This window comes from Echeneis naucrates, chromosome 15, assembly GCF_900963305.1.
Source record: "Echeneis naucrates chromosome 15, fEcheNa1.1, whole genome shotgun sequence".
NCBI lineage: Eukaryota > Metazoa > Chordata > Actinopteri > Carangiformes > Echeneidae > Echeneis > Echeneis naucrates.
The window spans coordinates 22,030,417-22,058,407 of NC_042525.1; the positions used below are offsets into that span (position 1 = coordinate 22,030,417).

General features: G+C 42.4%; 1 protein-coding gene across 4 annotated transcripts in view; it reads left to right on the top strand.

The window, feature by feature from the left end:
* The window catches only part of LOC115055881 (spectrin beta chain, non-erythrocytic 1-like), a 115,320-nt gene that overhangs the window by 61,754 nt on the left and 25,575 nt on the right, over positions 1-27,991 (top strand). For all 4 annotated transcript variants that reach the window (XM_029521939.1, XM_029521938.1, XM_029521940.1 and 1 more), the window contains 25 exons: positions 5,558-5,709; positions 9,582-9,755; positions 11,036-11,127; positions 11,375-11,455; positions 12,028-12,143; positions 12,215-12,327; positions 12,431-12,618; positions 16,289-16,406; positions 16,606-16,764; positions 16,968-17,063; positions 17,457-17,663; positions 17,759-17,912; positions 18,012-18,163; positions 18,268-18,486; positions 19,231-19,311; positions 20,245-20,451; positions 20,639-20,850; positions 22,152-22,289; positions 23,052-23,172; positions 23,254-23,469; positions 23,908-24,327; positions 26,067-26,269; positions 26,464-26,554; positions 26,643-26,789; positions 27,062-27,325. In XM_029521939.1, coding sequence (XP_029377799.1) covers positions 5,558-5,709; positions 9,582-9,755; positions 11,036-11,127; positions 11,375-11,455; positions 12,028-12,143; positions 12,215-12,327; positions 12,431-12,618; positions 16,289-16,406; positions 16,606-16,764; positions 16,968-17,063; positions 17,457-17,663; positions 17,759-17,912; positions 18,012-18,163; positions 18,268-18,486; positions 19,231-19,311; positions 20,245-20,451; positions 20,639-20,850; positions 22,152-22,289; positions 23,052-23,172; positions 23,254-23,469; positions 23,908-24,327; positions 26,067-26,269; positions 26,464-26,554; positions 26,643-26,789; positions 27,062-27,325 — 4,121 coding nt within the window. The remainder of the gene's footprint in view (positions 1-5,557; positions 5,710-9,581; positions 9,756-11,035; positions 11,128-11,374; positions 11,456-12,027; positions 12,144-12,214; positions 12,328-12,430; positions 12,619-16,288; positions 16,407-16,605; positions 16,765-16,967; positions 17,064-17,456; positions 17,664-17,758; positions 17,913-18,011; positions 18,164-18,267; positions 18,487-19,230; positions 19,312-20,244; positions 20,452-20,638; positions 20,851-22,151; positions 22,290-23,051; positions 23,173-23,253; positions 23,470-23,907; positions 24,328-26,066; positions 26,270-26,463; positions 26,555-26,642; positions 26,790-27,061; positions 27,326-27,991) is intronic.

Here is a 27,991-nt window from a genome sequence, read left to right on the forward strand (position 1 = left end):
CTGCCTGATCCCATAGAAGATGAAGAGTCTGGACTCACCCTTATCATTAGATGTTTGTTGCAGTGATCTCTCTGGTGTGTACAGCTGTTACATGTTTTCCATCTCTCTCAACACACAGCAGCAGTCTCCATCACTTACATACTAGTAGTTTTAATGCAGTGAATGATCTTCCTCCTCATCTTCCTCACCCTCCTGCTTGTCGAGATAACAGAAACAGTAAAAAATTTTGTCAGTGTCCAAAACTTTCCCATAACTCCCCCACCAACCTACTGACACACATGCAGAGGATGTATAGGTGTCATGGTGTTAGCCTGATGTGGAAGATGACAAGTTAAAGAGTTATTTCTGGTCTAAATAGCACGGTCACACACATTGGACTGTATTTTATCTGTGTGTGCATGTGCGTGTGTTTGTGTGAATTAAAATACATAATTTTTTAACCCTTTGGTGTTGTGTTACCCTCATTTGAACCTTTCAGGCTGTCTGTCTGCTAATGGACAATCTCCAGAGCCAACTATGACCTCTGACCTCTCATTTCAACTTTGACCTGATCTATAAGTGAAGAAAGCTGATTGGTGGGTCGTGGCTGATTTGGTCTGTGGGGGTAAACTCCCTGAAGCATCATCTCAGGACTGAAAAACAGATGGCTTGTCTCTTTTCACATTCAGATGGTTATTTCCTACCTTTCCAGGCAGCACAGCAGCATAGTGGTTAGCACTGTCGCCCCACAATAAGAAGGTCGTAGGTTCCCGGCGTGGTTCTCAGCCTGGGTCTTTTCTGAGTTTGCATGTTCTCCCGTTTCCTCCCACCGTCCAAAGACATCATGTTTGGGTTAACTGGTGACACTAAATTGTCCGTAGGTCTGAGTGTGAGCGTAAGTGGTCGCTTGTCTTTGTGTGTTGGCCCTGTGATGGACAGGTCGCCTGGAACATTGGCTGGGATTGGCTCCAGCACCCCGTGAAGCAGAAAAGCCGTAGAAGATGGATTCTTTCCTTTCCCAATTTTTATTTTTATTTCCTCTTACACTTAAATCAGCTGCCATAGTCACAAGCTGCAGTTTCCTCATCTGTCATCACACAATGAGGTTAGAGTTAGTGTGTGCATGGTTATTGGAGGTCAGCATGAATTCTTGTCGTATCACATCCCTGAATTCTCATGATGCTTTACAAAAGTTCTGTTCGAGTGATTAATGGCAGTGCTACATTCACACAATGACAAGCAGTGATGCATCTCACAAGATGTTCAGGCTCTAGTTTTGTGTGTGCTGCTCTTTCAAAGTGTGTGGAGACATGGATTTTTTTTTTTTTTGGTCCTAGTGGAGGTAAACAAGGCCACACCCCTGTTGCTCTTTGTGTTGCTGGAGGGCTCAGGTTAAGGTCGTCCTCTAATTGTGTGTGTGTGTGTGTGTGTGTGTGTGTGTGTGTGAGATATTGACCTACAGAAAGACACTATCAATGTCTCCGGTTTCTCTCTTTTTGTCTTGCGGACTATGCTAAGAAGAACCCAATGTCAGTGGCTTCAATTACGTTATCTGGCTGTACAGAATCTGCTGTGCATGCGTGCATGTGTGTGTGTGTGAGTCAGCTGAGAGTATTTGAAATCAATGACAAACATCAGAGCTGCTCCATAAATTCTGATTGACCTTATTCTGGGTTCAGCTGAACAATAAGTAGAAATGTCATTGAAATGATAGTTTGGCACACATCTCTATGTGTGGAGACAGCTTGCTCATGTAGCATGTTCTGGCTATGGGTTTAGACGTATCTGCAGCTCTCAGGAAGTTAATAAAGTTGATGCTTTGATACGAGGCGTTTCCTCTTGGGAGTGAGACAGATGAATCCAGGCCCTGCTGTTTCAGCTCAGCTCAATGTCAGCTACAGGAATTTGGTCCTGTTGCAGGCTCTTGTGAGTCTGGAAAAATCTAAATGTCTCAGTGATATTCGAGTTAAGCTGCTCTGATCACAAACAGGAGAAATCAAGTTTCATATTTTTTTCCACGGTGCTGCAGTTGGCTCTTTATAATTTATATTGAAGTGATAGCGCACACACAAAGTTTTGCCCGCAATCACACACATTTGTTACATGGGTGTTTTTGTGTGTCTGTGCGTGTGAGTGTCAACAGTTTTTCCTGCTGGGACAAGCATCTGCTTCTTTTTCAGGACAGGAAGGGGAAACCCCAACACACATACACACCACTCCCAACATGCATACACAGACAGGCCAAGAGCATGAGTCGAACACAATCCCCCTTCACGCAGAAATACAGGAGGAAGCGTGTAGATGGAGATAACACATTTCTTATCACAACGCAGCACACAGCAACTCTCTCACACACACAGAAATCAGTCCAACTTTCAACTTATTTGATTTTGAGATTTTATATATAAGTGCCAGTAAAACCTGCTGTCAGTAACACCCAGAATATTAATTTAACTGTTTCCATCCTGAAAAAACTGAATATGATGTTTAATTATCACAAGCTTACTTTAGATTAGTGCAGAAGATATCATCCAATGAGCCAGTCAGGAAGCAACAAATTAATCAGGTCATACAGTAAAAAAAAAGAAGCAGGATGTTTTTTCAAATGACCTGAGCAAGAACAATTCGATAGATAAATACTGAAGAATTAAAAAAAAAAAAAATATATATATATATATATATATCTACCAAAACAGCATGAAACCATTTATAGCCTCATCAATTCATGACTAAATAACAGAATATAAGGAAGCATGTGAAAATGTATTTAAAAGTTTTCTCCAAAATGTCAATTGATTTTTTTATTTTTTGTTTTTTCCCTTTCCCAGCTAAACCTTTTGCTCAATTAGCTCAATTAGCAAATCCCAATTATTTTCAAATCCTATCAAAGGATGTTATAAGCTGTCTGATTGATTGGAGGGCTAACCGGACATATCTTAATAACTAATCAGAGAGCTCATTACTGTGACAACCCTGGTCCTCCATACTCTGTTAGTTAAGATTTGGTTAAACTGAGGAGAATAAAGCAGTCTGGAGCTGTTTCTTGGAGTGATGTAATTGATAAAAGTGATGTAGAGCAGCAGCTTTGGAAGCAGTCAGGACTAAGTCCAGATGGAGGTCAGTCAGAATCCAAACAAAGATAAAGACTAAGCAGAGAACCTTTTTCTCCGTCTCACCGTTGTTCATTGTGAGTAGATGTTTTATGTCTAAGTAGGTCAGTCAATTCAGCCTGTTGGACTGTCCGTGTGATAATATCTAGAAATAATGCTGCATCATTTGCAGATTTTTCTTGTTAGAGAGGGTTGAAAACCCAAATCTGAAATTTTCTTTCCAGACTTCTGTGCCAAAAACTATTGCCTCAAAACATCACTGTACTGCGGGAAAATGTAAAGAGCAGATTGTTTTTTGTATTTTGATGAAGACTAGGTCCTAAAACTTTAAAAAGTTCCTTACACGAGCATTAACATCAAAATGAACTGCACCTTTAAACATCCCACGAGTCTTCTCCAGTGTTATATCTGAAGTAGATAAACTTGAACCTAAATCCGCACTGAGTCAACACTGAGGCTATAGTCTTGCTCGACACTGTTGAAGTAATGAATTTATATGAATGTTTGCATGTATGTCATACTTAGGAGCTCTTATCAAAATGAGTTTGTGTGTGTCTGTCTGTCTGTCCTGTTTACCTCCAGGGGTCAAACACAGATTATCCAGTTTTATTTGCTGCACTGAGCTCTGCTCTGACCTGACTCTGTCCTGTACAGCATGAGCTCTCATTGTGTTTTGTTTGTTTAGTTTGAGATCAAGCAAAGAACCAATCAAGTCATACAAATCAACAAACTTATTTCAAATCTGATCTCACTGAAAGAGAATTTTATGTCAGGATGAGTGAATTTCCGTTAAAACCTGTGAAATGTATTGTAGTGTTCCTCAGGGTTCAGTTTTAGGTCCCATGTTTTGAAACATTTGCTGCCTCTTAGAGGAGACATGGATTCAGCTAGGCTAGCTTTTCATTGGTGCGTGTCCTTATGACTCCAGGCCAGTTGAAGCCTTTTTAACCTTTATGTCGGATCTACAGCTCAATCAGGACAATGCTGACATCTCAATTTTGAGCCTCATATTATAAACATAACAAAGACACCGTTGTACACTTTTATTGCTGCTCTTGTTTTCTGGTTTCCTGAACAACAACAACATATCTCAGCCGACCTCTCTCCTTGACTGCTGTGATTTATCTAACCCTTTCTCTGCTCTTGCCTTGGTCTAGAGCTGCAGCACATGGCTGTCCTCTGGCAGTCAACGGCATTTAGAAACAAATATAAAGTGTTAGTTATGACCGATCAGGCTCCACTGGGTGGGGCCCCTGAGAACAACATGTTGATGTTGGCTTGTCCAGGCCTTTAGGCTCCCTGGTCCTGATTTGAAATGAATGGAGACCGTGACTCTGCTGTATTTGCCCTTAACACTGGAAAAATGTATCTTTCATTATTGGATTTCTACGCTTTCTACATGTTTCTGTTAGGATGCTTTTTGTTCATGAAGCAGTAAGGGTTGAAGTGAGGGCTGGATCTGAGGTGCTTTTGTACTCTATCCTAATTAGGTGGTACAGTATGTCAGTCACACGGTAGCCAAATCCTAATCCATCCCCTGCTTTATGGTCTATTTTCTCTAAATGGGACATCATTGAAAAAGAAGTTAACATCATGTTGTATTGAAGACTTGAAACCAGAGACTGAGACCATAAACTCAGCAGGAAAGCATTTACTGCGTTAATAAATCAAGTGAGAAGTAGGAACGTCCTTTTACACTGTCTAAACTTCACAGAGCTGAGATCCTGAAGGTCAAACTGTGTTTGAAGGGTGAGTGCTCATGTGACTTTTGATTTCTGTCAACACTGCACCTGAGTTCAAAGTAACAAAAGTCAGTGTGTAAATATGTACATATTAACCTATGTGTGTTTGCATGCATGAGCAGTAGTAACAACCATCAGGCATGTGGAAAAAAGCAGACAGCAGGTGTCTGCTGTCAGACCACTGTGTGTGTTTCTGTTTGTGTGTGTGTGAATATTTACAGCAGTGATTTAGATTTAGTCTGCTTTGTCAGACACAGGAAACCTCTCCCTTGCATACAGACACACACACTGTCTTTCCAGGAACAATGAACCCGTAGGACGCAGAGGGCACACACACACCTGTAGAGCAGCAGGACATAAACCTGATGCTCTTAGTCTGACACGTACTGGCTTGTTCCCAGACTTGAAATCATTTCTCATGATGGAGGAGAAAAAACATGTTTAATTTTGCTCCTGGAACAATTAAGTTCTGCCTCTGGATCAGTTTTTATTTTACCTTTACTCTTCCATTGCATCGTCCTTTCCTTCACTCACTTTTAAGCTGGATGTTGTTTGGCCTCCTTGTTTTTTGTTCGTTGTTCAATCTATTGTAACATTTCTGGATAAAATCAGTTGAATCTTAATGAGACTTTGAGCTGATTTTGAGAAAAGGAATGCGTTAGTTTCCTATATGACACCACAGATCTGCTTTCTCCCCCCCTCTCTGACCCTGCATCTCTTTCCCAGATGAGCGTGAGGCAGTGCAGAAGAAAACCTTCACCAAGTGGGTCAACTCCCACCTGTCCAGAGTGTCCTGCCGGATCACAGACCTCTACATGGACCTGAGGGACGGACGCATGCTCATCAAGCTGTTGGAGGTCCTGTCGGGAGAGAGACTGGTGAGTTCACATCACTGTCAGTGCTTTTATTTGAAAAGAGGAAGTCTGTCTGCAGAGGGCTCATGCCCTGACGGAGGTCTCAGACCACAGCGGCACAAAGTTAGAGCTTGTTCCACCTTCATCAGAGCAGAACTGTAGTAAATGTGTAAATCAGTTGTTTTGCTGTGCAGAGAAAATAGACTTGGTTCTCATTAAATGAGTCCATGAATATTTGATATCATCTTGATGATAAGATACAGAATATTCTACATTTTCTCTGAGAAAACACAGTTTCATAATGCACTGTAAGTCACAGAGGAATAATAGTACAGAGAAATGGTGTCTCACAATCACTCAGTATCCCACCAGGCCATCTGTCAGCAGGTTATAATGACCTCATACTTAGGTTTTGTGGTTGTAATGACGATGGGAGGAGCAAAGGAAAACGTCCACGTCAGGACGGCTCAACAAAACCCCAGGAATGTGACAGCAGAGCCGTGTTCAATTCTCATATGAAAGGAGCAGTTGATGTTGTTTCTCTTATCCATGACCATTTATTGTTAATATTGTAACCATAACAACAAAGACGATCTCATGTTGAGGAGGAATGATCTTTTCCTCAACCTAGCCAAACTGTCTGTTACTACAGTAACAAAGGTGAAGAAGTTGGGTACACTACTCTGGGTGCAGACTGCCATTTAATTATTGTAACCATGACAGCCCAGGTTCAGTATGCCCGCAGCTGTCATAGCAGCACTGGTGGTGATTTGCAGCCTCCATCTCCACAATAATGGGAATGTATTACTGGTGGACTTTCTGCGCTTTGTGTCTCTGTCCGTCTTCTTACTGTAACTCAGGCAAACCCGCACACACACACACATAGACAAACTGTCAAAATGAGAGGCATTTAAACTCACCCAGTGTGCCAGTGTTACCTCCCTCCACCTCACCCGCCTCGTGACTTCCAGTGCGCTGAGCCAAACTCTCTTCTTCTTCGTGGCCTCTCCTGAACTCCTCTGTCATCCGGCCTTTTCACAGCCTGTCAAACACACACAGAGAGAAAACACAACCGCACAGTCAGACGGGAAGCAGAGTTTGATCTGACATTCATCAGAATAAAACAACAGAAAATCTAAATTATAACCTTCATACAGGAAGTTAGGAAAGAGAGAGACAGGAAAGAAACTGAAGTGAACAGTGAGCCAGACTGATAGTGAAGTAGCTGGATGGATGCATGGAGGGAATAACAGTAGGGGACAGAGAGAGTTGTGAAAGAAGTCATTGAATAACTCGGAGGATTTACACAGAGCCAAAACGCCTCCAGACCATGCAGAAGAATCTGAGCACGAGCGGCTTTTTCCACAGCGAAGAGGCCAGATCTGTTAATACATGGTGCTCCCAATTTTTCTTATTCTTCACTCATAACACCTGAGAACTGTTGTCTTCAGCACATTAACACTGTTTGTCCACAGTAAACACAATTATACTTAAGTCTTGATGCAATTCTAATTTTAGTGGCTTTGTGCATACTTTCATTCATTCATCTTCTGCCACTTATCAGTTTTTGGGTCACGGTGGTTGCTACAACACAGCTCACCCTGGACAGGTCACCAGTCCATGGAGAGCCAACACACAGAGACCAACAACCACTCACACTCACACTCAGACCTACAGACAATTTAGAGTCAACAATTAACCCAAACATAGTGTCCAGAGAACATGCAGCATGCATGCAACATCCGCACAGAAAGGCCCCAGGCCCAGGAACTGAACCCACACTGTGCTGCCCTATTCTACATACATTAAATGTACTGATGTAATAATTTAGACATGGGGCACTTTCTGTCAGACTTCAATACAGCCTGCCTTCTTTTAACACTGTAGTGTCCTCACCCCTTGATGGTCATCAGATAAAGTAAAGATTTAAGGCTCTTTCTATTGATCTATATTTGAGTTCAGGGTCAATTTCACTCTGAGAGTCACTCTGTGGTTCCAACAGCGTATTTTAGCAAACCTATGATTTCTATTTATTAACAAACACTGTTAACACACAATAGCCAGAGTTCAGCTCCTGAATCAACAGAGTAACTTTCCCCAGCTGTTGTTTGTATCTGTGTGAGGAAAAGCAAAGACAGCAGTGTTATTGTTGGAGCACGTCCTGTGTGTAGTGTGGATGGATAACGTGGTCCGTAATGCTCGGCCATTTATTTTATTGCAGTTATTTACTGTGACTGTGTTTTATTTTTATTATAAGATTTAAACATCATCATCCTCAACATGTTGTCCCCATCCAGAGGACTGTGCACTCTGAACAAAATGTTAAATTACTGAATCACATTTGCAGTCTAAATTCATCAGACGGTAAATTTAAATGTCCATACGTTCCAAAAGCAGCAGAATGGCAGCATAATGATTAGTGCTGTTGCCCCACAACAAGAAGGTTGGTTTTGTTTGGTTGGGTTCTCGTGCCTGGGGCTTTTCTGTGCAGTTCGTATGTTCTCCTTTAAGAAGGAAAAATAATAGTGTCGTTTTCAGGTGAGGGAAACAAAATTGATGGGGTTTGAAATTGGCTTTGTACTCAACAGTTGGACGTGTTAATGTTGGACCAGGACTTTTGTTTGATTGCTGTTGGAGGTGTGTTAATTGCATCAGTCTGCTCCAGAACATCCTGTGGCTTTAATCCTCCATATATCACTCAGACATAAAACAGCAGCTGACTGTAGAGATCTAAACGCACCAGATGGAACTCTACAGAATCACACCTCTAACAACCAGCTCTTGATGCTCTACAGCCAGATGTTGTGGGGGAAAACAACATCTACTTCGAGTCTCTAGTTTAATTTCTTTCTCTCCCTGAACCGTTCTCATGATCCATGGGTTCACTTTACATCAGAAAAAGTAAGCGTAACGAAGAGTAAATACGTCACAGTGAAGTCTGTTGCACTAATCATCTCATGACAGCCCAGGGTGATCCTACGAAGAGACATGAACCTCAGTTTGGGCACAGCCAGACTGAACCTTCATAAATTGGCTACAACCAGGTCCATCTGAGGAGCTGCACACTGTAATGTTCATCAAAGGGGTCTTTCTGCAGATTGACTTTTATTTGATACATAACATACATTTTTATTACTAAAGGATTTTAAATGTTTGAGGAGATTATTTTTTTAATCCTTCCACTGAGATGACAGCGCTGAGTGTTGCTCCACCTCTATGGAAATGAACATTGATAGATTAGCTTGGGTCTGGACAAAAAAAAGCAGGTTGTTACCTCTCACCCCATATTTCCATCTGCACCTTCACCTTCTATTGCCACCGCTATTGTAGTTTTTTGTTTCTCAGTTGTTTGTAAGAGCCAAAATGTCAGACATCTGCCTGATTAAGGAGTCTGTATGCAGTAATATCTGTAATCCCAGCTAGAAATCCACTCTGACAATATCTGAGCCCCTTCTTTGTGACATCTTTCAGCTATTGGCTCATCATCATGCAGCTTTTTCCTTCTGAGCCTTAAAGTCCTCAAGCCACTCAACTCCAGGTCCTTCATGGCAGCATGTAGAAATGTTTGATTCAGACCCAGTGTTTGGTTGAATTTGTTGTATGTAAGTATGCATTTTACTGTCCAAACAGCAGTTTCCTGTTTTATGATGTTCGTACTGAGATTATGGTTGATGTAAATAAAGCTCAGAAAAAGTTTTTCTCTGTCATAATGAAACCTTCCATCAAGAAATTTATCAACCAGAACTTGTGGGGTTTGAAACTGGTCATCTGTGTCCAGTCAGTGGTCACCTGTCGTCTTCTTCGCCCCCCCCTGCTGTTTATGTGGCAGTGTGGGGCTGTTCATGGTTCCAGGTTTTTGGGGGTTGGAGATAATGTGAGTTCTGTTTGTGTTTCAGCCCAAACCAACCAAGGGTCGGATGCGGATCCACTGTTTGGAGAATGTGGACAAGGCACTGCAGTTCTTGAAGGAGCAGAGGGTTCACCTGGAGAACATGGGCTCCCACGACATCGTAGATGGAAACCACCGCCTCACCCTGGGCCTCATCTGGACCATCATCCTCCGCTTCCAGGTAAGAGGCTCAGGTCAGGGATGTTGTCCATCAGGTGATGGCACATTCAACAGGTTTACATCCAAACATCAAATAGTCAAACACATGGAGTCCTGATTGAACCTCACTTTATCGAGACTAAATTAGCCTACATCCTCCAATGCACACCATTTTCCATCCCAAAACTTCAGAGAATCCGCTGTGGGTGATTACCCCCAACAGAAAATGGGCATCTTTGAGGACACCGGTGCTATGTGGCATCCCCATATTTGTAAAATATCGATAGTCACATGTCCTACCCCTTAACTTTTACTTGTAACTACAAGTAGGTACAGGTAGTAGTAGGTTTGCTGTTACTGTATTGTATCCCAGTCACATTACCCTTCAAGAAGACATTTGTTCTAACCAAAGTGAATCTAAATAACATCAAAAGATATTTAAAAAATTTATCGCCCTGTGTTATATGTTGAAATAGTAACTGTATAATTTTGCCTCTCCAATTAATGTAACTTGAAGGAAATAGTTCAACAGTATGTCAGTGACTGTGTTGGAAAGCCAAGGTGAACCAGGTCAGGTCAGAGTTTTACAAAGTGACATTTTTAGAAGTGGAACAGATTTAGAAAGTAAGGACAGTTTGTGAAAGTGAAAATACTCTTGGACTCTTGGTCAGTGTCAGGCTGTCAGAAACAGCACAATAGTGAGCGTGCCGTCACAAATATGGAAGGTCAGAACTGTGTTTTTGAGAGTACAACATTGAGGACCTTCATGATGATGATGCATTTGTCTTGCATGACTCATTATGGATTAAAAGTCTTGGCTTGTATTGATTTGATCTAAGCTCTAATTTTCTGTTGAAAGTCTTTAGGGAAATTGGACAAAGGGAATAAACTGGGAGCCATTATATTTTTAAAAGGATGCTGTGGTTTGTAACTTTGTTGGTCTGACCTATTTTTGCGTTTTGAAGAATTGTTTAGCATGCAGTTTGTATTTCTTTAAAATCCTTTATCATTATCATCTGATATTGAACACAAACTGAAAATTCATCTTTACATTAGTAGGAGTTTTGGAACCACACCACGCATAACTGTACTTATTTTATATGATGAGCTTTTTCATTCATCTGTTCATCCTGGGGAGCACTTCAGATTGAAGTTTGACAACCTGATGCTGTTATATAGTGTTTCATTGAAAATGGGATATTTAGTTTTGCAACTTAGTTTTTAAAAAGTGGTGATATTCAAATGAGTTGAGGCTCAATCCCTCTGTTATATCAGTACTAACACTGTGTGTGTGTCTCCCAGATCCAGGACATCAGCGTGGAGACGGAGGACAACAAGGAGAAGAAATCAGCCAAAGATGCTCTGCTGCTCTGGTGTCAGATGAAAACTGCAGGGTGAGATACAGACTACATTCCTGATCAGCCCTTTTCCCTCTTGTTCCCCTCCCATTCTCTGCCATGAAGTTGATAAACATGAGCCTCGGAAAACTGCGAAGGTTATCCATCAGACTTAATAATAATACCTGCTGAAAGTACGATAATTTCATTTGATTAAATTAGCATGACCACATGAAAGAAAGATCACGTTTTCATTAAAAGGTCTTTGAGCATCTGACGAGCTCTGACTTCTTTTCCTGTTTAGGTATCCAAATGTCAACATTCATAATTTCACCACCAGCTGGAGAGACGGGATGGCCTTCAACGCCCTCATCCACAAACACAGGTCCGAACCTGACCTGAGCTGCACTTCATCACCCAGTCAATGCCTTGAAAAGCCTTGACTTTTCCATTCAAATGAATAGGAAAGCGTGTCCAAACTTTGACTGGTATTGTCAATATTAACAGCCCATACATGGCTCAGAGTCACATTGACTGATTTGTTGTATTACTCACCCACTGTAAGGCTCTGACAGAATGGTCTCTCTGGAACAGTTCCACCATGTTAGATGTATCCTAAATGGATTCTTTAAGAATTAAGAAGGTCTAAGCTGGGGAAAGCAGAGGACAGAGTGATAGAGGTGAACAGGTTGAGAGCAGACAGACTTAGGGTCTAGGGAGATTTTATCAATGATGCATATCCAGTGATGGCACCAGCCTCCTCGTTCACACTGCTGTCTCTGTCTTTCTTTACGCACTGTCTCAGCTGACCAGTCAGTAGATCCAACCTCAAACCTCTAACTGTTAACACTGTGAAGAATTCTTCATGCTCATTTAACTGAATGGAGCCGATGCTCAATTATCCACAATGTGAAACATCACTGTTGACTGGTTTGTTTGTTTGTTTGTTGCCTTCAGGCCAGACCTGATTGACTTTGATAAGCTTAAGAAATCCAATGCCCACTACAACCTGCAAAATGCCTTCAACCTGGCAGAGCAGCACCTCGGGCTCACCAAGCTGCTGGACCCTGAGGGTAAAAGGACAAACACATACACACACATATTTTTAAATCATATTGATTCTGATTGTGTGCTCCCATATTAGACATCAGCGTGGACCACCCTGATGAAAAGTCCATCATCACCTACGTTGTGACCTATTACCACTACTTCTCCAAGATGAAGGCTCTGAAGGTGGAAGGGAAGAGAATTGGGAAGGTGACAACCTGTCTCCCTCAGACATCAGCTTGCATTCAGGGATATTTCTGTTGTGTCTTTTTTTGTTTCTGTTTAAACTTAGTTCATTTGTTGTGTCCTCCAGGTCTTGGACAATGCCATCGAGACAGAGAAGATGATTGAGAAGTACGAGTCTCTTGCGTCCGATCTGCTGGAGTGGATCGAGCAGACCATCATCATCCTCAACAACAGGAAGTTTGCCAACTCTCTGGTGGGAGTCCAGCAGCAGCTGCAGGCCTTCAACACGTACCGCACTGTTGAGAAACCACCAAAGTCAGTAAACACTATTGCAGCAATCAAATCATAGAAACTTTATACCAGTTTTATCCACAGGTGGTGGTTGTTTGAGGTGCATGATGGGAGTTAATATCAATGACATCAATATTTGAAGCCAGAAAAGTTGATGGAAGGTGTTAAAGCACTTTAAAACTGAGTTCTACTTCTCAAAGCCATAGGTCAACTTAAAGGTCACCTCAGACTCATGCTAATTTTACTGTCCGTTAAAATTTCTCTTTAGCACTGGAATGGTGGAAAAAAGTTAAATGCATTGCATAGAAACAATGCAAAACAGGATAAAAACAACAAAAGACACAGGCACACGTGTTTAAATTCAGTTTAGCACGTACTTTCAGGAGACAGTGGTCCTTCACAAAAAGGCTGCTCATACATTTGCTTAGAAATTCTAGAAACATGACTCCCTCTAACTGCAGAATGCATCTGAGAATAATTGTGTTTTAAATGTTCCTGCAGTGTCACACAGATTCACTGACAGTGAATAAACTTGAAATTTGTGTTAGTTAGATTTTTTCTTTGTTGTAACAATGCTTCTTAGCTATTAATCTCATTCTGTTGGAAAGCCTGTTTATTCCCATTTTAAGTGGTGCCACATTTGGACGGAACATGCATGGCATGGCATCGGCATGCAACAGTTGACTGATCTGGACAGGGCCTGTATGATAGGGCAACTTCAAGCTGGTGTTCCGCAAAACCATGATGCGGCATTATTTGGTGTGAGCCTTAGTACCATCTCCAAAGTGAAGGCCGATGTCTTTATAGAGACCGAGACAGAGACAATGCGCTGAGTGGGTGTCCCAAGAAGACAACTCCTGAAGAAGACTGTTTCCTCACCCTGTCAGCGCTGCAGTCAAGGTTTAGTACTCTGCCCAGACAACATGGAACAGGCTGCACGCAGCCAATCTCTGGTCTCATAGGGTTGCCTGGAGGCCTGTCATGACTGCCTCTCACCGTCAGGCCCGTTTGCACTGGTGTCAGCGACACGTGCACTGAAATCTGAGCATGTGGAGGAAGGTTATATTCAGCAGTAAGGTCAGACTCTGCTTGTGGCAGTTAGATCGTACGGTCAAAGTGTGGAGAATGCTATGCTGATTTCTACAGCATCTTTTGGTGGAGGCAGTGTGAAGGTGTGTTGCACCATTTCCCTTACCGGGAAAAACAAGGCTTGTCATCATTAGAAGTAATCTCAATGCGGAGAGATATCGCAATGATTTTCTGCTATCAGTGGCAATCCCGTATCTCCACAGTCTGGGCCCAAAATCTATCCTCCAAGATGACAACGCTCGCCCCCACAGAGCGGTTTATCAGAGACTACCTCCAGAACTTGGGAGTGGAGATGATGGAATGGCTTGTCAGCAGTCCTGACCTCAGCCCCATTGAGCACGTGGGATCGGTTTGGGTGTGCTGTTCATGCCAGAGTGACCAACACAACCACATTGGCTGACTTGCGAAAAATGCTGGTTGAAGAATGGGATGCTGTCCCACAGCAGTGTGTGACCAGGCTGGTGACCAGCGTGTGGAGGAGCTGCCAGGCTGTTGTGGCTGTGTATGGTTCATCCACACACTACTGAGGTTCCTGTTTGTTAAATGAATAAATTGTTAAATTGCCAATATGTCTTGTTTCTTCAAACTTAAATCATCCAATCCAACAAACACCAAACTAGAGTAGAGTAGTAGAGTCTAGTAGACTAGAAAATAAGCTGTTTGGCATTGGCAGAGAAGATTTAACATTTTTAATGTGCACAACCCCCATACTCAGCCCTGCTGCTCATCCCACAAATGCATGTTCCTTACAAATGTGGCACCATTTAAAACGGGAGCAAACAGGCTTCCCGACAGTAGATTTATTGCCAAGAAGCAGTTTTACTTTTTGTGCTAAGTTTATATATGTGTTCAGTTCAAACAGGAGTTTTAAATTCAATTATTTATTTATTTATTTAGGTTTTCATTTGTCTTCCAAGAGTTTCTGTGTTAACCTTGACCAGAAGTGCTGCACAGGTGGAGCGGAGTGATGTTCTCCCTGTGCTTGCTTGGGTCTCCTCCCACCGTCCAAAGACATCATGTTTGGGTTAACTGCTGACTCTCAGTGTGACTGTGAGTGGTTGTTGGTCTGTCTGTATTTGTGTGTTGGCCCTGTGATGAACTGGCGACTTGTCCAGGTCGTAACCCGCTCTCACCTAGCTGGGCAATGATGGGATGGGGACAGTGTTCCCCTCGGGGGCTTGTCTGCTAGCCCAAAGGAAGCTCCATAACATACCCCTGATAGCAGTTATCAATAAAATTTTTGCGGTCCTACACTCTCACTGATGATATTCTTTCACTTTATATTCTGTTAGTTGATTTCGCTGTAATTTGGAGACTCCAAAAATAGAATCCTCATGGGTAATTCAGCTGAACACATGGGAAATGAACTGGAATCAAAGAAGATAGAAGCTGTTAATTGGAGGAAAATCTCAGTGAAATCTCTGCTGATTGAAACATTCTTCGTGTTAATTATTTCAGCAGAGAGAGACTCAGTATCATGTTGTGAATCAACTCATGACGAAACAACGTGTTTCACTCTGGGACAGTGGTGTAAATGAGATGTAATAACAGCTGACCTGGGGAGTCACTGAACAACAGCAAATACAATGACCAACATGTAACAGATTTTTTTGTGTGTGTAAAAGTCAGTCACTTTATGTTAAAATAACAAAAATACATCTCTCCACACAGTGCACAGATTCCCTCCTTCCATCACCTCTGAAGCAGATCCTTAAGTTTGTTATTCATCATCATCTCATCTCTGTTGAATCACACTTTTCCTCCTACTCACACTGAAGGTGGACAAATTGATCTGCTCAGAGCTGGTTTTGCTTTTTCTGTCTGACAACAGTTCGTATGGTTTCATACAAACTGCCCCATAAATGAAAAATAAATTTGTATCCTGTACATGGGAGTTTTGTGTTGTATGGAATTTAAGGATGTTTTGTTGATTTACCAGTGTTTCACACTGTAACTGTGTGAAGGACAAGGATCCCCATAAGTTCCCAAACAGTGGTCGCAAGTCCACACACACCCACACACACACAAAAAAATCTTAAAATTACAACCATTGTTAATAAAACTCAGATGATAAAACAGGTCAAACATAAAAATTAAAATTTTCCTTACATGGAAAACAATAAATAATAGCAACGTACACATGGAAGCAAAATAAAGATAGATATCTGAAGGGCACAGCAATGTCTGTATGAGATCCATTAAATCCAGTTTTAACAACTCTTTGAAAGAAAATATATTTTTGATCTGATGTGCATGATCATGGAGCGGATTCATGCAGAAAACCTCAATCCAGGAGATTCGTTATAAACAATGACAAGCTGATCCGGCTGCTCTGATCTCTGTTAGTTGTGGTATTTTCCAAAGTTTCTGAAAAGTTTGTGACCAAATAATGGGGCACCACCTGAGGTGCAGCAAAGCAACATCAGCCATTACAGCTGATGGAGCATAGACCTTCAATTCACATGAACCCTGTGCAGCTTGAGTTTTGATTTTACTCTCAAGTGAAACAGAAACTTGACCATCAGTCAAGAGTCAGAGTAGCACACTGACGCTTGGTGATGTGTTCACAAGTATTAACTCCATGGTTGTGTGTCTGTTTGTGCAGGTTTACAGAGAAAGGAAACCTGGAGGTTCTCCTGTTCACTATCCAGAGCAAGATGAGAGCCAACAACCAGAAAGTTTACACTCCTCGCGAGGGCAAACTCATCTCTGACATCAACAAGGTGACCACACCTGCTCTGATGTCATGCCATATTTTGATTGAAGCAGTTGATGCTTAAATGCTGAGATGATTTGTTGCATTTACACGTCAAAGATATGTGAAGTTTATGTGAACACCAAACTAATGTATTGGTCGTAATAGAAGTGTGGAGGGGTGGGACTTGAAGAAATGTTAGTTTTTTCTGTGTGTCTCTGTTTTAGGCGTGGGAGCGTCTGGAGAAGGCAGAGCATGAGCGGGAGCTGGCTCTGAGGACTGAGCTGATTCGTCAGGAGAAGCTGGAACAGCTCGCCCGGCGCTTTGACCGCAAGGCCGCCATGAGGGAGACGTGGCTGAGTGAGAACCAGAGGCTGGTCTCCCAGGTAGCAGAAGACGTGTTTGTTTGAACCCTGTTTTAGCCTTATTGCTTGTGTTGTTTCAGTATGACAATAAATTGCAGATACAAAAATATGGCCAAGGTCAAGGCTGCAGCCACACAGTATCTTATCTATAAATAAAAACTTAAAAAGACATATCAATAAGTCCTCTCTCCTTTGCCCATTTCCTTCCTTCTGTCCTTCTCCAGGATAACTTTGGATTCGATCTCCAAGCTGTGGAAGCTGCCACCAAGAAACATGAAGCCATAGAAACAGACATTGCAGCCTACGAGGAGCGAGTCCAGGTCAGTTCAAGTCTGCTGTCTGTTCAGGCAAAAAACCTGAATTAGACTGAATCCTCGATTGGACTAACCTGGGTCCAATTTGTTTGCTTGGTTAAATATACAACAGATATAAGTCTAGACAGGAAGGGTCAAACCTCATTAAGAGTTCTTTAAACCATGATGAGGGTGGTGGTCTTTGCTCGTGATTCGTCTAAACCCTGAGGAAATGGATGAACAACATGAGAGAGTAAGCTGATGTTTGAAGATTAGATGTAAAGACAGGAAACTTATCTAAAGTCCAAAAAGGTGTTTTGAATCGTTAACATTAATATTTTCAGTCTGTTGTAAACACAGAAAACTTTCAAGTCAGTCCATTGTCTTTCTATCCTTCCCTCCACGCGCTCACTGGTGCAGGCGGTGGTTGCCGTGGCAAAAGAGCTGGAGGCAGAGTGTTACCATGACATCAAACGAATCACAGCCAGGAAGGACAATGTAATCCGACTGTGGGAGTACCTGTTGGAGCTGCTAAAGGCCCGCCGGCTGAGACTGGAGCTGAACCTGGGTCTGCAGAGAGTCTTCCAGGAAATGCTCTACATCATGGATTGGATGGATGAGATGAAGGTATGGAAGTGTTAGAATAAAGCTGGTACAACGGTTATGTAGTATGAAAAACCTGAAGTAGTTTCTGACCTTTGACCCTGGATTCTCTCCTGCAGATGCTGCTGCTCTCTCAGGATTATGGGAAACACCTGCTGGGGGTGGAGGACCTGCTGCAAAAACATGCTCTGGTGGAGGCTGACATTGGTATTCAGGCTGACCGAGTCCGAAATGTCAACAGCAACGCACAGAAGTTCGCAAACAACTCGGAGGGTGAGATGGACAGATGGATGGAAACTTAATTGTCGGTGTTTCCAGAACAGATGAATAACACATATTATTCATATTCCCGCTCCTCTTCCTCTTCTGCAGGTTACACACCCTGTGATCCACAGATCATCAGGGATCGAGTCGCTCACATGGAATTCTGTTACCAGGAGCTGACGCAACTTGCAGCTGAGAGGCGAGCTCGCTTGGAGGAGTCCCGTCGCCTCTGGAAGTTCTTCTGGGAAATGGCTGAAGAGGTTATTATTACTGGCTTTATTTGTATAATTGGTGATTGTGGGTCAAATTGTGAGTTTCTTTTGAGGTGAAGAAACTGAGGCTTGAATGTGTCTTTGGTCTGTAGGAGGGTTGGATCAGGGAGAAGGAGCAGATCCTGTCCTCAGAGGATTATGGGAAGGACCTGACGGGTGCATTGCGGCTGCTGAGTCAGCACAAAGCCTTTGAAGATGAGATGAGCGGGCGAGCTGCTCATTTACAGCAGACCATCAAACAGGGCGACGAGCTGGTGGCCAACAACCACTTTGGAGCCGACAAGATCAAAGAACGAATCCAGGACATCCAGGTATGCTGCACCTGAACCTCCATCGCTTATTAATAGCACTCATACTAAGAGGGCAGGGTTCGCTTTGAACAAGTCACCCCTCTGTCACATATGGAGACAAACTACTTTGACTCTGATGTGTACAATTTAGGTGCACCCATAGATCTAACATGCATGTTCCTGGACTGTGGGTGGAAGCTTGACATCCAAACCCAGATCGTGCTGTGAGGCAGCAATGCTGAACACTGCACCCCATGACGCCAAATGTGTTTCTAGTCTGTAACAAAGTAACAACCAAGATTACAGCATTAAAACCTCCTATCACTGTCTGTAGCTACAAATGAGGACAATGAGAGCTTGTTCTTGGCATTGTGCAGAATTTGTTTCTTGGCAACTTTTTAAATCATGGCTTTTAGTTTTACTGAAACTCTGGGGTGGCCACCAAGGTTATTTACCACGGGCCTACATCAGCTTTTATTTTGAAATTAAGCAATCAGCTGTAGTATGTCACATATATCCTGCAGTGCATTTGTTCTTCTTATGAAACCACAACTTAACCAGGTGTTTTTCAGTATCTGCATTAGACTTGTTTCAAAGATGTACATGAATGTATATGGTTTTTATATTTTTACATGTTGAGAAATGTGCCTGGAACGAACAGATAATCACCTACAGGTCAGAAATCCTTTGAAATCTACTGGAAAATCTCCCCTCAAACATCCAGAATCTGAAACCTCTTCCTCTCCTTCCCTTTCTGTGCTGCAGGAGCAGTGGGCAGCTCTGGAGCGTCTCTCTGCTGTCCGTAAAGCTCGTCTGCAAGAGGCCTGCAACCAGCACCAGTTTCAGGTGAAATGTTTTCACATTCGTAGAAACTGGCCGAATGCGACAAAGCTTTCCCTTCCTCTTGGTATGATTCAGTTCTTCCTCATCATCCAGCAGATAAAAATCTGAAATGAAAAGATAAGAATCAAACCAGGGCGGCTCAAGACCATCCAAAACTTGCTTTCGCCCATCCTATCATTTAGCCCTCAAGTCGCAGATAATTTTTTTACCAACCTTTTGTTTGGAGATGGGGGATATGGTGAAAGGCTCAAACGGGCCAGTAAAATGAAGCATATTTGACAAATTATATGATGATAAATGATGATAAATTAGGGCACTAGGACCTAGCGCTAGCTATTCAATTGCAAAGATTGTTGCCCAGCAGCAAGCAATATTCAGATAGGAAATCTCACTGTGTTGTCACTTTTACACATTTTATTGTTTTTGTGCGGACTCTGGCTGACTGTCGACCTGCTGTGTTTTCAGTCTCCATGGCAACAGGGGAGTAGACATGATGAAGATATCAAACCTGATGCTATGTGGTCTAACCAGATAACACATTGAAAAGTACAGTCACAATGTTGTTAACATTAATAACAGTTTCATAAAAAAGTACATATTGTGTCTACTGTAGGATACAATCTTAAACACTGGAACATTTACCCCTTTGCGAATGTCTGCTTTTCCATGGATGGATAACATTATTTTTTAAATATACAGCAACAAAATATTTACTAGATGAATACACATTAATGAGTTAACCAAGAGTGGATGCCAGCTGCTTCCTAGGGGCTGAGCCCCCCCCAAAGGTCAGATCCTAGAATCGCACCTGAACGAAACCCAATCCTGGTTTGCAGAATAAATGTAAACATCCGAAGAAGATAGTCAACTTTTTTTTTTTTCTTTTTTTTTCTTTTTTCCTGTCTACTGATATGAAATTTCAATTCCTGCATGCAGGCTGATGCTGATGATATCGACACGTGGATGCTGGACGTGCTGCGGATCGTGTCTAGTGTCGACGTTGGCCATGATGAGTTCTCCACTCAGGCTCTGGTGAAGAAGCATAAGGATGTGGCAGAAGAGATCGCCAGCTACCGGCCTGTCATTGAAGCTCTACATGATCAGTCACGCACACTGCCGCCTGAGAAGGCCAACTCCGAGGAGGTGAGACTCCAGAACCACAACATCAGAGTGGCATTTTTATTAGTGTATTTTTTAGAACTAATACTTAATGTAAAAGGTGATGCCTATCAAAGTCAATATAAAGTGAAATGTCCATCCTTGGTTATAGCTGTTCTGAAAAGATCTGCACGCTGAAGACCGCTGGTTGTCTTTGGATGTGTGTTTGCAGGTTCAGAGCCGCCTGGCAGGCATTGAGGAGCGCTATAAAGAGGTGGCAGAGCTGACGCGGCTCAGGAAGCAGGCTCTGCAGGATGCCTTGGCACTCTACAAGATGATGAGTGAAGCCAGTGCCTGTGAGGTTTGGATCGATGAGAAGGAGCAGTGGCTCAACAGCATGGAAATCCCTGAGAAGCTGGAGGACCTGGAGGTTGTCCAGCACCGGTGAGGACCTGACTGACCCGGAGGACCCGGAGTTTAGTCTTAACTGCCTTTCATTTTAATCAAGAGTAAATCTTTGTTTCACCAAAATCTGTGTCCTAGTTCACAGAAATCTTGGAAACCTAAAAATGGGGGTGGGCTGGCTAAGACAACTCTGAATCAAGTGGACATGCCCACAAGAAAACCATCACTTCTCTTTCATAAAACTGCTGTGTGATTTTGGTAGAAAGAGCCATTTTCCCAGTAATGGTGTGCTCACAGCATTACAGAATGAATCAATTTATTTGACTCCTAAAATATTTGCCTGGAACAGAAAAATGGAACAGAAAAAACATCAGATCATATTTGAAAGTAGCACTGAGTATTTTGTCTGTGAAAAAAAATTTTAATTTTAATTTTAACCATATTCAGTCCACACTCGGTTAAGATAAAAAGCTTTTGCTGGTGAATGCAAGCTTAACCATTAGTTGGTTGATGGTTCTGTTGATTAACAAACCAGGGAATTAATTAGTTGCTTCAGATCACAGTGCAGTCTGAAGTGAGTTTGGATAGGATAAGAATCTATTTGTGCCTGTTGTTTGTATGGTGCAAAAGAGTGAGATAGTCACAGACTGAGTGTGCGAGAGAACAGCAGTTGCTTACATAACACAATATTGTTCTCTTAAAGGGAAAGTGCTGATTTGCTACTTCAGTGGCACTGCAGAGAACAACTGCTTATATATAAACTGTCGTATGAAGTGTGTATAGTGTCTCCATTGGTAGATGGAATGGCATGATAAATGCCATTCAAGTTTTGGTTGAATCATATGCAACCGAAGCACCAGTTTAGATGAGGAAAAATTATGTTTTGAATAAAAAAACAACCGACTCATTTTTTTTTTATTGTTTTAGAGGATTAGATAGTAAATCAGTCCAGCAGCCATTCGATAGTGACACAAAATGAAATATTGTCTATATTCAGGGTTTATATATCTAATGGTCTGTAATGGTCGCCTAGGGCTGAAACGATTCCTCAAATAATGGAGTACCTCCATTACTAAAAATGATAGAGGAATTTTTCTGCCTCGAGGAATCGTCTAATTTTTGCAGAGCACAACGCGCTGACGTCACGCATAGAAAGGACGAAGAAGGAGGGAAATGTCTTGTTTTCTCATTTATATTTGTAATATAATATTTAAACAAAAAATTGTTTTTCAACCTTTTTATTTGTCAGATTATTCGATTAATCAATGGAATTTTTTGTGGAACACTCAATTACTAAAATATTTGATAGCAACAGCCCTACTGTCTCGGTCTCTTTCTAGGTTTGAGAGCTTGGAGCCTGAGATGAACAGTCAGGCATCCCGGGTGGCTGTGGTCAACCAAGTTGCCAGGCAACTGATCCACAGCGGACATCCCAGTGAGAGGGAGATCAAAGCCCAGCAGGACAAACTTAACACCAGGTAATCTAACAAGAATTAAATCATGAATTCAAACTTGGCAATAAGTGGTAACTAAGCAATCAAAACAAGCCAAAAATGAAAGAAAAGAAAACTTGAATTAACAGGTGACATGTCATAAAACATGTACTTCCGGTTATTAAATGGGATTTTGCAATTTTCTAAATTGGGATTAAGCAAAAAAACTAAATGAACAGGCAACAAACCTGGGGTATTAAAGAGAGATTTAAAGGGAAGTTAATTCAAACCAACTAAACTTGTATTGAACAAGAAAATAAAGCTAAATTAAAGAGGAATTTGATTTAAATACCATGCAATTAAACAGATTAATCAGATAAGGAGAGTGTGATTTTAAAAGGAGAATGAACTGGGATCATTCAGAGACTGATTTTAAAATGTTAAACTCAGTAAACAAAATTTGGATCTATCATGTAAACAAACTGGCATTAAAATGTGAATGTAATGAGATTAAACAAGTAGTAAAAGAGATTAAGGAAAATTAACCATAAAACAGCCAAATACGCCACTGAAGTTTAGATAAACTACAGTGAAGGACTTGATCAGTTAACTAAAGGTTCATTAACTGATTGTCTAATTTCTGCTTAACAAGTAAATGTACTGTTGTTCAACAAGTAAATAAAGATAAATGACCCAATTAAACAGGAAACTGGCCTGTGATTAAACAGCTCACGGACCTAGCAAGAATCTGGTCCGTTTCAGTATCAGTTGATATTGCAGTTGATGATGCCCCTTCTGTCTGTCCAGATGGAGTCAGTTCAGAGACCTGGTGGACCAGAAAAAGGACAGTCTCAACTCAGCTCTCGGTGTCCAGAACTACCACCTGGAGTGTAATGAAACCAAGTCCTGGATCAAGGAAAAGACCAAGGTACCCCCAGTGCTGTCACAGCATTTTGACCCACCAGTTACTGATGTCTAAGTGTCCCCTCACTTGTCCTCTGTCACCCAGGTCATTGAGTCTACCCAGGAGCTTGGAAATGATCTGGCCGGCGTCATGGCTTTGCAGAGGAAGCTAACGGGCATGGAGCGCGACCTGGGCGCCATTGAAGACAAGCTGGGGGATCTGGGAAAAGAGGCAGACCGTTTGGCCACTGAACACACTGAGCAGTCTGAAGCCATCAAGGGACGACTGGCTGAGATCACCATTGTGTGGGATGAGATGAAGGTATATGGACACCTGTCTTAGTAGCGAATCAGATTTCAAATCAGATTTATTTGTATAGCGCCAAATCTTAACAAGGTCACTTCAAGGCACTTTACATATAGAGCAGGTCGAGACCAAACTCTTTATAAAATTATTTAAAGAGACCCAACAGATCCCCCGATGAGCAAGCACTTGGCGAAAGTGGCAAGGAAAAACTTCCTTTAAGAGGCAGAAACCTCAGGCAGAACCAGGCTCAGGGGGGGCGGCCATCTGCCTCGACTGGTTGGGTCAAGTATGAAATCAGCAACAACCTTATACTGGGGCCTTTTTTCACACCATTTCTTCACACCATGTCTCAATTTCTTTATCACAAGTCAAACAATGAAGAAAATGCATCATGATGCACAGTCAAAGTTGTGTGAATCTTGTCAGCAAAACAAACTCCTCTTTTGTCTAAAGGAAACCATGAAAAACCGGGAGGAGTCTCTGGGCGAAGCCAGCAAGCTACAGCAGTTCCTGCGTGACCTGGATGACTTCCAGTCGTGGCTGTCCCGCACACAGACAGTCATTGCATCCGAGGACATGCCCAACACCCTAGCTGAGGCAGAGAAACTTTTGGCCCAGCATGAGGGCATCAAGAATGAGATCCGCAACTATGAAGAAGACTATCAAAAGATGCGGGACATGGGTGAGATGGTGACGCAGGGCCAGACGGATGCACAGTACATGTTCTTACGTCAGCGGCTGCAGGCGCTCGACACCGGCTGGAACGAGCTGCACAAGATGTGGGAGAACAGGCAGAACCTACTGTCCCAGTCTCATGCTCATCAGCTGTTTCTAAGGGATACCAAGCAGGCAGAGGCCTTCCTCAACAACCAGGTAAACCAGGCACTTCAGGATGCCTGTACTCATAGCTGTGGTTTGAACCACAGGCAGCCAGAACAGACTGGAATGCATGACAATCCTAGAGTTCATGTTTCCTGCTTTTTGAGGAGTTAGTTGGAGGCAGAAAATCCCAGCTCAGGTAACAGGTGAACCTGAGACAGACAAGCAGCAGCCCCCACAGACCCAGACATACTCACACTCCACTTACACAAATATCCTCTCCACTTATATATCTAAAATCTCAATGTCTTTATAGTGAAATCTGATTTTTTTTTTTTTTTTTACCAACAAAGCTAAAAACAACAATTGAAAGATATACTGAAAATGGGGGTTTCCATGAATTTCAATGCTAGCTGTTCTACTGCAGTGACTTTAATTGTCACTGAGGGAACTGCATCGCAGAACATTATAAAGCATAAACAAAGCTCTAATGTGAAGTCCGATAGAAGGTCCAGCGTAGAAAGAGGTGGTTAGCCTAGCTTAGCACAACGGTAAACCAGAGGAAACTGCCATCTTAAGATCCAAAAAAATAATGACCTGTTCCATCTTCACCGTGGTTGCAACGTTGGTTGTCATCCGACTATCAGATGGACAGATGCCCTTTAAAAAATTAGCAAAAAGTGAATGGTCTTCTTAACAAACTCCGGAGAGGACGGCTGGTTTATTTCCTGAGGAATTCTCAGCATCCACTCAAAAGGTCAGCAAGGATCAATGATATGTTGGCTCATAGGTTATTTAGAACAAGGACTGAACCCTGTGTGTTTCAGATAGGGCTGGAATGTGTGTGTTTCTTGTCATGTGATGACCACAGAGTGAAATGTTCCCTCAGCTCACCCTGACTGGGTGTTTGTACAGTCCAGGGTCATGCGGATTAGACCACATCTCTGTCACACACACAGACTGTGGGGGTGCACCACCTCTTACCCAGTGCATGCTGGGAGAGTCAACAGTTGTCTTTGTATTTTGAAATGATGAAGGAAATAGCTAAGCATATGAAATATTGGTCAGTCATTTGAAGACAGCACACCATACGGAGCTGTGAGAGCTTGTGATTGATCATCAGTCTTCTTCTACAGTCCTCTAATGCTCCAGGACTGGGTGTCTGAGTATGAGTGCTGCCATGAAGTGGTAGAAAGGCTTCATTACAGCACTGCTTCTGCAGTCAAGAATGACTGCAGCACTTCAGTGATTAATAGGACACATACTCTACCTAATATTAACAATAAGCTGTAGTTTGTGTCCTACAATGGACAGACTACAGATTACATACTACACTCAGACTGTGTTGAGGTCTATGTGAAAATGTTTCCTATTCTAACTTGATTTATTAGCTCAGTAAAAGTTTTCAACATCAGTTTATGGTCTCAGTCTCTAGCTTCACGTCTTCAATACAACATTATGTTGTTTTTTTTTTTTTAATTATGGTCCCATTTGGAAGAAAATACACCATAAAGCAGGAGATGGGTCAGGGGGTGTGGCTATTATGTGACTGACATACTGCACCAAACAGTTAGAATAGAGTACAGAGCAGTTCAGTTCCAGCCCTCACTCCTCTGCTCCACCTTCTCCTCCAAAGTTTCTTCAAGCATCAAAATGGCCAACACACCATTTACTAACTAGATGCTGCAAAACAACAAGTCATAGCTGGTTGGTAGTTAGTGTTCATCAAGTGGTTAAAATTTTAACTTTTAACAATCTATCATGGACAGTTCCCTCTGTGCTCTTTTTTTCAGGAATACGTCCTGGCTCATACTGAAATGCCCACCACCCTGGAGGGGGCTGAAGCTGCCATCAAGAAGCAGGAAGACTTCATGACCACCATGGATGCCAATGAGGAGAAGATCAACGGAGTTGTCGACACTGGCCGCCGCCTGGTAGCTGACGGCAACATAAATGCAGACCGCATCCAGGAGAAGGTGGATTCAATTGACCAAAGGTAGAAGAAAGAATTACTTTAACTGCTGACAGCAGGTTGAAAGGGTGTAGAAACAAGGCCGAGACTTTTAGCAGACGAGTCTGTGGACTAAGTCAAATCCTTTGATTCAGGCTCTAAGAGTAGTATCTATCTAATTCTGCAGAAAAGTCTGGGCCTAGTTCATTCATTTCCTGAACATCCTTTTTGCTCTTTAGACACAAGAAGAACCGAGCTGCTGCCAGTGACCTGCTGATGAGGCTGAAGGACAACAGAGACTTGCAGAAGTTTCTGCAGGACTGTCAGGAGGTGACCCACAGATTATAACCACAAACTCTAACTCAGGGACTCAGGGACTGTAGGTTTAAACTGAACTCATTCTCTGTTGTCGCTGCAGTTGTCCCTGTGGATCAATGAGAAGATGCTGACGGCTCAGGACATGTCGTATGATGAGGCCAGAAACCTCCACAGCAAGTGGCTCAAACACCAAGCCTTCATGGCCGAGCTGCAGTCCAACAAGGAGTGGCTGGACAAGATCGACAAAGTAAGCCTATTCCTAACAGAGCTGGTATTTCTGAATATCTAAGGTGGGATGTGCTTCCATAATTTTACAGTTGATCATCTTCCTAACAGAAGTTATAGCTGTAGAAAATATCCTCTACTTCAAAGAGCCCCCCCCCCCAATCTATCTGAGTCCAACACACTGGTTTTAGTTCCTTTTGCAGGTTCTGTGGGCACAAGTTATTGTTTAGTATCTAAGTTGAAGTGAGACTCTGAGTGAACTACAAAGCATTTAAAACAAACTCTGTCCTCCAGGATGGGCAGACGCTGATGGCAGAGAAGCCAGAGACAGAGGCCATGGTTAAAGAAAAGCTGGCGTCCCTGAAGACCATGTGGGAAGACCTCGAGTCGACTACCCAGACCAAAGCCAAGTGTCTGTTTGACGCCAACAAAGCTGAGTTATTCACCCAAAGCTGCGCCGACTTGGACAAGTGGCTGGCCAGCCTGGAGGCGCAGCTGCAGTCCGACGACTACGGCAAAGACCTCACCTCCGTCAACATCCTACTCAAGAAGCAGCAGGTGTGAAGTCAGGGAGGGCACTGATGTTTGAGTGTGTGACCAGTGTTAGTGTAAAAGAGCTCTCCAGTTAAGGTCAGTCAGTCCCAACTGTGTTTATGCAGTTTGTCCATAGAATTTATAGAAAGAAAAAATTGGTGATGTTTTCACAGTCAAGTAAAAAGAGAATAATCAAACCTCCCTTTATATAATACATACACTTGTATACTACATTGAAGAAGTCTTAGCTGTGCACACGCACACTCCACTCAAACAGCAGTTATGTAATCTTTCATCTGATTTGCTACGAGCCAGTGCTGTGTCTAATGTTCAGTGTGTGTGCGATTGTGTGCGTATGTATTCACAAGTAAGCTAAGCCAGAGCTGGAGAGTATGAAGCTGTCTGAAGAATGACATTGGTATTTCAGCTATTAGAGCAGCTTCTCTTATCATCTGTCTTCTCTCCAGGTTTGTGTATGTGTAGGACAGTGAGTGAGTGATGAACTGTTAGAGGGAGGTCATTAGCAGAGAGAGAGAGATGCTTAATTTAATCCCTGTGTGTTCTTGTCAGTTTTTTGTGTTTCTCTGATGCCTTCTCAGTCTGTTGTTACCATCTCTGGCAGTTAGAGATGACTTCTCCCTCAATTTCCTCTTTTAGACCAGATGTTATTTTAGAGGAGTTAACAGGGGT